General features: G+C 58.7%; 1 protein-coding gene across 1 annotated transcript in view; it reads left to right on the forward strand.

The window, feature by feature from the left end:
* Positions 1–9,619, forward strand: part of ACTR3B (actin related protein 3B) — a 30,325-nt gene extending 20,706 nt beyond the window's left edge. The window contains 5 exon segments of the mRNA XM_036246953.1: positions 377–550; positions 2,411–2,503; positions 5,879–6,004; positions 8,258–8,341; positions 9,524–9,619. Coding sequence (XP_036102846.1) covers positions 377–550; positions 2,411–2,503; positions 5,879–6,004; positions 8,258–8,341; positions 9,524–9,619 — 573 coding nt within the window.
* The last annotated feature ends 944 nt before the right edge of the window (positions 9,620–10,563 follow it).

The raw sequence follows: 10,563 nt of genomic DNA on the forward strand, positions 1-10,563 counted from the left end.
GGGAACACCTGCTGTGGAGCGGATGACTGCTGTCAGCCCCCACGGCCGTCCGGCCTGCTGGTCCGCGTGGGCGCCCACGAGGGACACGGGAAGGGGAGATGGGGACAGGAACTTAGACACCCTGAGACATCCTTTCAGATGATACTGTAAGGCCGAGATTGACAGCCACGTTGCGCAGGGAGCAGCTGCACGCGTCCCAAGTCGAAGCGTAGTCGTGTCTGCCGTGAGGGGCGGTGGGCCCAGGCTCGGCAGCATGTCCGCGCTGTTCCCCGCCTGGGCAGCTCTCGGTTCCGGGGTGCGCGTGGTGCTCGGGGTCCCTGGCGTCTGTCGGGGGAGGCCCAGGTTCATCAATGCTTGGTGATGTGTGTGTGCGCAGGAGAAATACTGCTACCTTTGCCCTGACATCGTCAAGGAGTTTGCCAAGTACGACGTGGACCCCCGGAGGTGGGTCAAGCAGTATGTGGGCATCAACGCCATCAACCAGAAGCGGTTCCTGGTGGACGTGGGCTACGAGCGGTTCCTGGGGCCCGAGATCTTCTTTCACCCCGAGGTGAGGCGCTTGCTTCTCCAGCCCGTGGAGGTGCCTCGCGCGTGGAGCGTACCGCCACCGCGTGTGCGTGGCGGGGGTTCCCAGTCACGAGCGAGCTGACCCCCGAGCGAGGGCAGGGTGTGCGCGGGGCTCTCTGAGCCGGTCACTGCCCCGGCGGTCTGTCTGCTGGACAGGCTGTTCCCTCTGCTCTCCGCACGGACGCTCTGTAGCCAGCAGCCGGCTGTTATCGACCACGAGTGGTTAGGAAGACGTTGGAGGAGCGACGGGAGACAGTGGGTTAGAAAGGAGCAACACGTGCACGAGTACTCAGGGACCGAGCGCGTTGCCTCTGCCCGGTGGGGGCGGTGACCGTCGGTCCTTCAGGTCTGAGAGCTTGGGTCTGAGCGCGGTCCGCGAGGATCACAGAGATGGTCACTTTAGCTGCTAGTCACAAATGATCATTATTCTGTGGAAGCAGCAATTAAGGGCCAACATTTTAAGGTTTAAATAAAATACATTTTTTTTGGTTAATCCTCACTGGAGGATATTTTTTCCGACCGATTTTAAATTTTTTAATCCTCACCTGAGGATATTTTTCCATTTGTTTTTAGATAGAGCAGTAGGGAGGGAGAGAGAGACACACACATCGATTAGTTGCCTCCCGCACAACCCTGACCAGAGCTGCGGACGAACCACAACCAAGGTACGTGCCCTAGGCTGGAATCAAACCCAGGACTCTTTGGTCCGCGGGCCGCCGCTCCAACCACTGAACCAACCGGCCAGGGCACTGCTGATTTTTAGAGAGAGTGGAAGGGAGGGAGGAGATGGGGAGAGAGAGAGACACATGGATAGGTTGGTTCCTCCCCGACCCCAACCAGCCGGGGATTGAATCCTCAACCCTTTAGTCGGCCAGCCGACACTCTAACTGCTGAGCCAAAATGGCCAGGGCCAATCATTACATTTTTTTTTTTTTAATTCTTACCCGAGGCCACTTTTTTTTGCATTTATCTTCAGATAGAGCGGGAGGGAGAGAAGGAGGAAGAGAGAGAAACATCCATGTGAGAGAGACACATCGAATTGTCGCCACCCACACGACCCCAACTGGGGCCAGGGACAAACTGCAACCGAGGTACGTGCCCTTAGCGGGAACCAAACCCGGGACTCTGGTCCACAGGCCGACGCTCTAACCGCTAAGCCAAACCGTCCAGGGCCCATTACATTTTATTGATTTTTTTTTTCAGTCATTACATTTTAAAGCCACTGTACAGTGACCTTCCATCAAGTGTTGTTGTTTTTTTTGTATCCTGGCTAATTCCTCCATCAGTTGGTATTCCTAAGGGATGACCCTCGTACACAGTGTTCCATGTTCCTTCCTGCGTGTCGCAGGCTGGCTCAACGGTGTCCCGTGTTTGTGCCGTGGGCGGGTTTCCTTCGCTGAGCCACACGTTTCACCCCGAGGGAGTGGTGGTGTCATCGGTCTGCGCACACACGTGGTCACAGACAGGGGTTCATTTGTCGTGGGGTTCACTCCCATGTTGTATTTGAAGGTGTAGTAAATTCTGTGTTTGTTAAAGCTACTATTTTTTAAAATAATTTTTAAAATTGATTTTAGAGAGGAAGGGAGAGGGAGAGAGAGATAGAAACATTGATGAGAGACAACATGGACTGGCTGCCTCCTGCATGCCCCCCACTGGGAATCAGGCCCACAGCCTGGGCATGTGCCCTGACCGGGAATCGAACTGGTGACCTCTTGGTGCAGGGTTGACGCTCAGCCACTGAGCCACACCAGCTAACCTGTTGAAGTTACTTTTCGAAAAGCGTTCGGCTTTGTCCTGCTACGAGAAGTGTGTAACGTTTCTTCTGTGTCCGTATAAACTGCAGTTTGCCAACCCAGACTTCATGGAGTCCATTTCGGACGTTGTCGATGAAGTGATACAGAACTGTCCCGTCGACGTGCGGCGCCCGCTGTACAAGGTAGGACCCCGTCGGGTACTGTGACTCTCCCCAGCCCTGGCCCACCCCGCTCCGGACAGGTCGCCGACGTGGGCTCAGGCTCCCAGGTTCCGGCCCGAGTGCTGGCCAGCAGTTCTCTGAGAGTGTGGTGCCTCCCACGTGGGGAAGCGTGGCCCCGCACACCGGGTCTCTAATTTAGCTCCTCTAGTGTCTTCTGTTGTTTATTTTTTTTATTCCTTACCCGCGGATATTTTTCCACCTATTGTCAGAGTGGGAGGGAGGGAGGGAGAATCATGGATGTGATAGAGCCACATCGACTGGTCACCTCCTGCATGACCCCACTAGGGTCTGGGCTGAACCGCAACTGAGGTACACGCCCTTGACCGGAATCGAACCCATGACTCTCTGGTCCGCGGGCCGACGCTCTAACCGCCGAGCCAAACTGGCCAGGGCTGCTCTAGTATCTTTCATTCTTGTCTGGCATGCTGCACCATTTTACTTCATTATTATTTTTAATCCTCACCCGAGGATCATTTTCCATTGATTTTCAGATAGAGTGGAAGGGCAGGAGGGAGGGAGACAGACAGAGACATCGCTTGGCTGCCTCCTGCACGACCCCAACCAGGACTGGGGATCGAACTGCAACCGAGGTCCATGCCTTTGACTGAAATCGAGCCCGAAACTCCTTGGTCCTCGGGCCAATGCTCCAACTGCTGAGCCAGACCAGCCAGGGCCAGCTAGGCCGGTTTGGACGGGACAGTTTTAATTGTGTTTGTTGGCTGAAAAGGGACGTGGTCCCTCTCATGGTGCCCTGAGCTCCGCTGGCTTTGTCTGATGCCCGTGTAGGCTCGGTGGCAGTGTGGTGTTGCCAGAGGAGGTCAGAGCCTCACGTGAAAACATCAAACAGGAAACGCTCGTGTAGTCGTTTTTCCAAAACTCTGTGATGCAGGGGACTTTGAAACTTAAGAAAATGATAGGATAAAAGGACATATTGCTGGCAGCCAAATACTGAGGGCAGAAAGGGATGGTCAGTGACCCCCGTCACCTCTCACTGACCGCTGCGTGCAGGGGTCATGCTCTCAGCCCAGCCCCAGGCTGCCTCACTCAACCTCTGGTAGCCACTCTTCCAGAGGAGGGACGCCGGCTCTGTGGAGACAGCTTAATATATTTTTTCGTCTACAAGATGGAATACTACGCAGCCTTGAAAAAGAAATGGGTAAATCAGTGTAAAAGCAAGTGAAAAGATGTCAGTACATATTGATAGCTGAAAAGGCAGGTTGTAACATTTGCACACAGCATCTTACTGTGTAAAAACAGTTTGCATCTATATAGAAGGCTAGGTTCTGAAGGACATACACTAAACGTTTCTTTTGGATAGATCAACTTCCATTTTTTCCAGATTTTCTTTTGTTTTTAACTTTAAAAAATTTTTTTACTGTTCAATTATAATTGACATACAATATTATATTGGTTTCAGGTGTACAATGCAGTGACTAGACATTAGATAAGTTACTAAGTGGTCACCCTGATAAATCTAGTACGCATCTGATACCATATACGTAGTTTTACAGTATACTCCCTATGCTGTACTCTACATTTCCGTGACTGTTCTGTAACTTACCAAGTTTTGCTTCTTAGTCCCTTCACCTTTTTCCATCCTCCCCAACCCCCCTCCCATCTAGCAACGGTCAAAATGTTCTCTGTGTCTGTGAGTCCGTTTCTGTTCTGCTTTTCGTGTATTTTGTTCACTAGAGCCCACATGTAAGTGAAATCACAGGGACTTTGTCTTCCTGTGTCTGATTATTTCACTGAGCATAATACCCTCCAGGTCCACCCATGTTGTTGCAGATGGTAAGATTTCCTTCCTTTTTTTTTTTTAATTCTCACCCAAGGACATTTTTCCATTGTTTGTTCAGATAGAGTGGGAGGGAGGGAGGGAGAAACAGCGACGTGAAAGGGACACATGGAGTGGCTGCCTCCCACACAACCCAACCAGGGCCAGGGACAAACCGCAACCGAGGTACATGCCCTTAGCAGGACCCAAACCCGGGTCTCTCTGGGCCACAGGCCAATGCTCTAACCACTGAGCCAAACTGGCCAGGGCAGATTTCCTTCTTTTTTTTTTTTATGACAGTCATATTCCATTGTATATATCCACCCCTTCTTTATTCTTTCATTTATTGATGGACACTTTGGCTGCTTCCATGTCTTGGTTATTGTAAATAATGCTGCAGTGAACATATAGATGTATATGTCTTTTCAACTTAGTGTTTTGGGGTTCTTTGGATAAATACGCAGAAGTGGAATTGCTGGGTCCTCCTTTGTCTCTTGTCGTATAACCTTTGTTTTAAAGTCTGTTTTTGTCTGGTGTAAGTATTGCTCCCCCAGCTTTTTTTGGTTTCTTTGTTTCCATTTTCATGACATATCTTTTTCCATCCATTTACTTTTAATGTCTGTGTGTCTTTTGATCTGAAGTGAGTCTCTTGTAGACATAAATGTAATGGTCTTGTTATTCATTCAGCCTCTATATGGCTTTTGATTGGGGCATTTAATCCATTTGCATTTAAAGTAATTATTGATAGACGTGTTTATTGACCCTTTATTATTCCTATTTTTTATCTTTTTTTCTTCTTCTTAAAAAAGACCCTTTAACATTTCATATAATACTGGTTTGGTGGTGATGAACTCCATTAGCTTTTTCTTGTCTGGGAAGCTCTTTATCTGTCCTTTGATTCTAAATGACAGCTTTGCTGAGTAGAGTAATCTTGGTTGTAGGTTCTTGCTTTTCATCACTTTGAATATTTCTTGCCACTCCCTTCTGGCCTGCAAAGTTTCTGGTGAGAAATCAGCTGACAGTCTTATGTGGGCTTCCTCGTAGGTAACTAGCTGCTTTTCTCTTGCTGCTCTTAAGATTCTCTCTTTGTCTTTAACCTTTGGCATTTTAGTGACGATGTGTCTTGGTGTGGGCCTCTTTGGGTTCATCTTGTTTGGGACTCTCTGTGCTTCCTGGACTTGTGTGTCTATTTCCTTTGCCAGGTTCGGGAAGTTTTCTGTCATTATTTTTTCACATAGGCCCGAGGTGAAGGGGGGAAGATGAGGTTGGGAGGGGTGTGGAGAGGGATGGTGTGGCTGCCATCGCCCACATCAGAGGTTGAAGAGCCTGATAGTCAACTCTGTTTGCGGGGCTGCGGGCGGAGGGGCAGGGCCGAGGCGGGGCTGTCGGCGGAGGGGCGGGGCCGAGGCAGGTTCGCAGGGCGGCCGGGTACAGCTGCTTCCCCGAGGGCACCGGCTGGCTGCTCGGACTGCAAACAGGCTGGACTGCGTGGTTGGCACCAGCGGCCGTGACGGTTCTGTGTGGGCGGGCGACCCCCCCATGGAGACCCCTCTGTCTTCTAGAATGTCGTTCTGTCCGGGGGCTCGACGATGTTCAGGGATTTCGGATGGCGGCTGCAGAGAGACCTGAAAAGGGTGGTGGACGCCAGACTCCGGCTCAGCGAGGAGCTCGGTGGCGGCAGAATCAAGGTGGGGCTGGGCTGGGTGTGTCTGCGCTCACGCCGCCCTCCCTCCCCGCACCCACGCCTCCCTCTCCCCGCCGCCCTCCCCCCGCGCCCACGCCGCCTCCCCTCCCCCCGCCGCCCTCCCCCCGCGCCCACGCCGCCCTCCCTCCCCCCGCGCCCACGCCGCCCTCCCTCCCCCCGCGCCCCACGCCGCCCTCCCCCCCGCGCCCACGCGCCTCCCCCCGCGCCCACCCGCACCACGCCTCCCCCTCCCCGACGCCCTCCCCCGCCCCACGCCGCCCTCTCCCCCCGCGCCCACGCGCCCTCCTCCCCCGCGCCACGCCGCCCCCCCCCGCGCCCACGCCGCCCTCCCTCCCCCCGCGCCCACGCCGCCCTCCCTCCCCCCGCGCCCACGCCGCCCTCCCCCCGCGCCCACGCCGCCCTCCCTCCCCCCGCGCCCACGCCGCCTCCCCCGCGCCACGCCCGACCTCTCCCCCCGCGCCCACGCCCGCCCTCCCTCCCCCCCGCGCCACGCCGCCCCCCTCCCCCCGCCGCCCACCCCGCCCCACGCCCCCCTCCCCGCGCCCTCCCCCGCCCCACGCCCCCCTCCCCACCCCCCCCCGACCCGCCTCCCTCCCCCGCGCCCACGCCGCCCTCCCTCCCCCCGCGCCCACGCCGCCCTCCCTCCCCCCGCGCCCACGCCGCCCTCCCTCCCCCCGCGCCCACGCCGCCCTCCCTCCCCCCGCGCCCACGCCGCCCTCCCTCCCCCCGCGCCCACGCCGCCCTCCCTCCCCCCGCGCCCACGCCGCCCCCCCGCCCCCCCCCCCCCCCCGCCCCCCCCCCCCCCCCCGCGCCCCGCCCGCCCCCCCCCCCCCCGCGCCCACGCCGCCATCCTCCCCCGCGCCCACGCCGCCCTCCCCCCGCGCCCACGCCGCCCTCCCCCCGCGCCCACGCCGCCCTCCCCCCGCGCCCACGCCGCCCTCCCCCCCGTGCCCACGCCGCTCTCCCCCTGCGACCACACGGCTCTTCCCGCCCCCCGCGCCCACGCGGCCCTCCCCCTGCGCCCACGCCGCCCTCCCCCCGCGCCCACGCAGCTCTCCCTCCGAGCACCGCCGGGAAGGGGTGGGGGCTGCTTGTCTGGGCAGCGGAGATCAGGGTGTCTGAGTGGCCGTCTCAGCCACACTGGGTGCCGTGCGGGGTGGTCGTGTGCCCTCCGCCGGTGTGTAGTGGGGACGGATGGGACCGCTGATGCCGCGGCTGCCAGTTCCTGCCCCCGCCCACCCAGGTCGACCAGCACATTTACTCGTGTCCAGGGAGACAGGACCTCTGTGCGCGGAGGGTCCCTGATGTCCTTTGGGGACATTCTCCGTAAACGGAAATGCCTGGTCTTAGCGGGGAGTGACCAGTGTGTCCGCCACCGGGAGCCTTCTCCAGGGGGTGTCGTGGGCCTAAGCAAGCCGGGGTGTCGTGGGGCACAGGGGAACAGGCCCTCGCCTGCTGGAATCACCCCGTTGGCAAATGCCATTTCTCAGAACATTTTTGGGACACGTAGTGTTATTTGGAATTATTGCTACAACACAAAAAATCTCATTTGTTCAGTAAGAAAAATGAACTGGGTTAGTTGCTTGGATTTTTCCCCCTTTTAAAATGCCTTGAGTGTTCCCAAAGAGGAGCCCTCCTGTTTTTATTGTATTTTTAACATTTTTATTAAAATTTTTTTCTTTATTAATCTTTAGAGAGAGAGAGAGGAAGGGAGAGGGAGAGAGAAACATCGATGAGAGAGAACATGGATTGGCCGCCTCCAGCACACCCCCTGACTGGGGGTCAGGCCCACAACCTGGGCGTGTGCCCTGATGGGATTTGAACTGGCAACCTTTTGGTGCAGGGTCGATGCTCAGCCACTGAGCCACACCTGCAGGGCAAGCCCTCCCTGTTCGCCCGCTTTGTTCTTTGTCCCACCTAGGCTGGGGGCTAGGGTGGGGGCTAAAGGCCGGAGGGCTGAGGGCTGAGGGACTGAGGGCTGGGGCCGGGTTCAGGGGGGAGGGGAGGGATTGGGGGGTGGGGGTAGTGATCTAGAGGGTAGGGGGCTGCTGGAGGCTGGGTGCTAGTGGGTTGGGGTGGGGTTGAAAGGTCTGGGGTCTGGGGCAGGGGACTGGGGTTTAGCAGGAGGAGTTTCCTTTCTGAGATAGGTGCCCACAGCGGGGTCGCACGTGAAGGGCCTGCGGGCCAGGGTGGGAGGCCCCTCGTCTGTCCGAGTGACCACGCCCTTCCCTTGCAGCCCCGCCCGGTGGAGGTGCAGGTGATGGCGCACCACACGCAGCGCTACGCCGTGTGGTTTGGGGGCTCCATGCTCGCCTCCACCGTAAGTCCTCCCCCGCCCTGAAGGTTGGGTGCTGTGTGGGGCCGACAGTGCACATTTAATTCTGAGACGGAAAACGTACGGCACTTAGTTCTCAAGGGTCCTTGCTAATTAGGGTGCCGGATAGTAGGGATCAGTGAAGTCCACACAGAATGGGAAGCAGCTGCCTTAATCACTAATTCCAGTGACTTTTTTTTTTGTTAATCCTCACCTGAGGATACTTTTCCATTTTAGAAATTTTTAGATAGAGTGGAAGGGAGGGAGGGAGAGAAACATCTATGTGAGAGAGACACATTGATCAGTTGCCTCCTGCACTGGGGATCAAACCTGCAGCCCAGGTATGGACTGGAACCCAGACCCCTCTGTCCACCCGCCGGTGCTCTAACTGCTGAGCCACACTGGCCAGGGCTCCAGGGTCTTTTCCAAGTAATTGTTCTCACCCTCAGCCTCTGCATAGGTAAGGAATGGCTGAGCGCAGGTCGGTCCTGAACGGGCTGAGCAGGTTTTTAACACGTGCCTAGATGGGGTGGAGCTGCCCAGGCCTGGGGGAGAAGGAGGGGGCTGGGGGAGGGAGGTGGGGGGAGGGCGCTAGGGGAGGTCAGAGAGACACAGCAGACCTGGGGGAAGGAGGTCTGGGGGAGGGAGGGTGGGGGAGGGGGTTGGGGGGGAAGTGGCCGGGGGAGGGGTTTGGGGAGGGGCCTGGGGGAGGAGTTTGGGGAGGACCTGGGGGAGCGGTTTGGGGAAGGAGCCTGGGGGAGGGGGTTGGGGAGGGGCCTGGGGGAGAGGTTTGGGGAGGGGCCTGGGGGAGGGGGTTTGAGGAGGGAGTTTGGGGAGGAGGCTTGGGGGAGGGGTTTGGGGAGAGGCCTGGGGGAGGGGTTTGGGGAGGGGCCTGGGGGAGGGGGTTTGAGGAGGGGGTTTGGGGGAGGGGGCTTAGGGAGGGGACTTGGGGGAGGGGTTTGGGGAGGGGCCTGGGGGAGGGGGTTTGGGGTGGGGCCTGGGGGAGGGGGTTTGGGGAGGGGCCTGGGAGAGGGGTTTGGGGAAGGGGCCTGGGGGAGGGGTTTGGGGAAGGGGCCTGGGGGAGGGGTTTGGGGAAGGGGCCTGGGGGAGGGTGCTGCACTGGCTGCGCCCCACGTGCTGTGTGGCCTCCTGCAGGATGCTCACATCCTCCTGCTCCTTGCCTCCCAGCCCGAGTTCTTCCAGGTCTGCCATACCAAGAAGGACTATGAGGAGGTCGGCCCCAGCGTCTGCCGCCACAACCCCGTCTTCGGAGTCATGTCTTAGTGTCGCCCGACCTCGGCACCCAGTCCTGTCATGCCAGTGAGCAAGTGTCCTTCGGAGCGGGAGACAGCCCCAGCCCCAGCTCCGGGGGCGTGATGTCGAGGGGGGGGGGCTTGTGTCCAGGGCAGGAGCCCCCCAGCGTCAGCTCTGAGAGCAGCTGTGTGCCGGCGGAGTCCCCCTCCCCATTGAGCCCCTCCCCCACGCCCCACGTTCCACCTGAGCCTCTAGTGACCGCGATGCTGCTGAAGGAGCTTAACTGCGGCTTCAAACACCCTTAGGAAAAACAACCTAGACCCTGGCGCAGAACCCCCCGCAGAGGCTGGGGCTGTGAACCCTGTCCCTCCCAGCCTGTTTTTGTAAATAAAATGTTGCAGACTTGAAATACAAATTGATGTTTATATTTCCTGTAATTTTGTATTTTATGGTGTTTGGTACAACTGACTGGTGCTGAGAGTGGCAGGCGCCTGAACCCTGGGCTCTGTCCCCCGCGCCCCTGCACCCTGGGATCTGTCCCCTGCACCCCTGCACCCTGCACCCCGGGCTCTGTCCCGCGCACCCCTGCACCCCGGGCTCTGTCCCCCGCGCCCCTGCACCCCGGGCTCTGTCCCCCGCGCCCCTGCACCCCGGGCTCTGTCCCCCGCGCCCCTGCACCCCGGGCTCTGTCCCCCGCGCCCCTGCACCCTGGGCTCTGTCCCCTGCACCCTGGGCTCTGTCCCCTGCGCCCCTGCACCCCGGGCTCTATCCCCCGCGCCCCTGCACCCTGGGCTCTGTCCCCCGCGCCCCTGCACCCTGGGCTGTGTGCCCCGCGCCCCTGCACCCCGGGCTCTGTCCCCTGTGCCCCTGCACCCCGGGCTCTATCCCCCGCGCCCCTGCACCCTGGGCTCTGTCCCCCGCGCCCCTGCACCCTGGGCTCTGTCCCCTGCACCCTGGGCTCTGTCCCCCGCGCC

This window comes from Molossus molossus, unplaced genomic scaffold (assembly GCF_014108415.1).
Source record: "Molossus molossus isolate mMolMol1 unplaced genomic scaffold, mMolMol1.p scaffold_m16_p_7, whole genome shotgun sequence".
Taxonomy (NCBI): domain Eukaryota; kingdom Metazoa; phylum Chordata; class Mammalia; order Chiroptera; family Molossidae; genus Molossus; species Molossus molossus.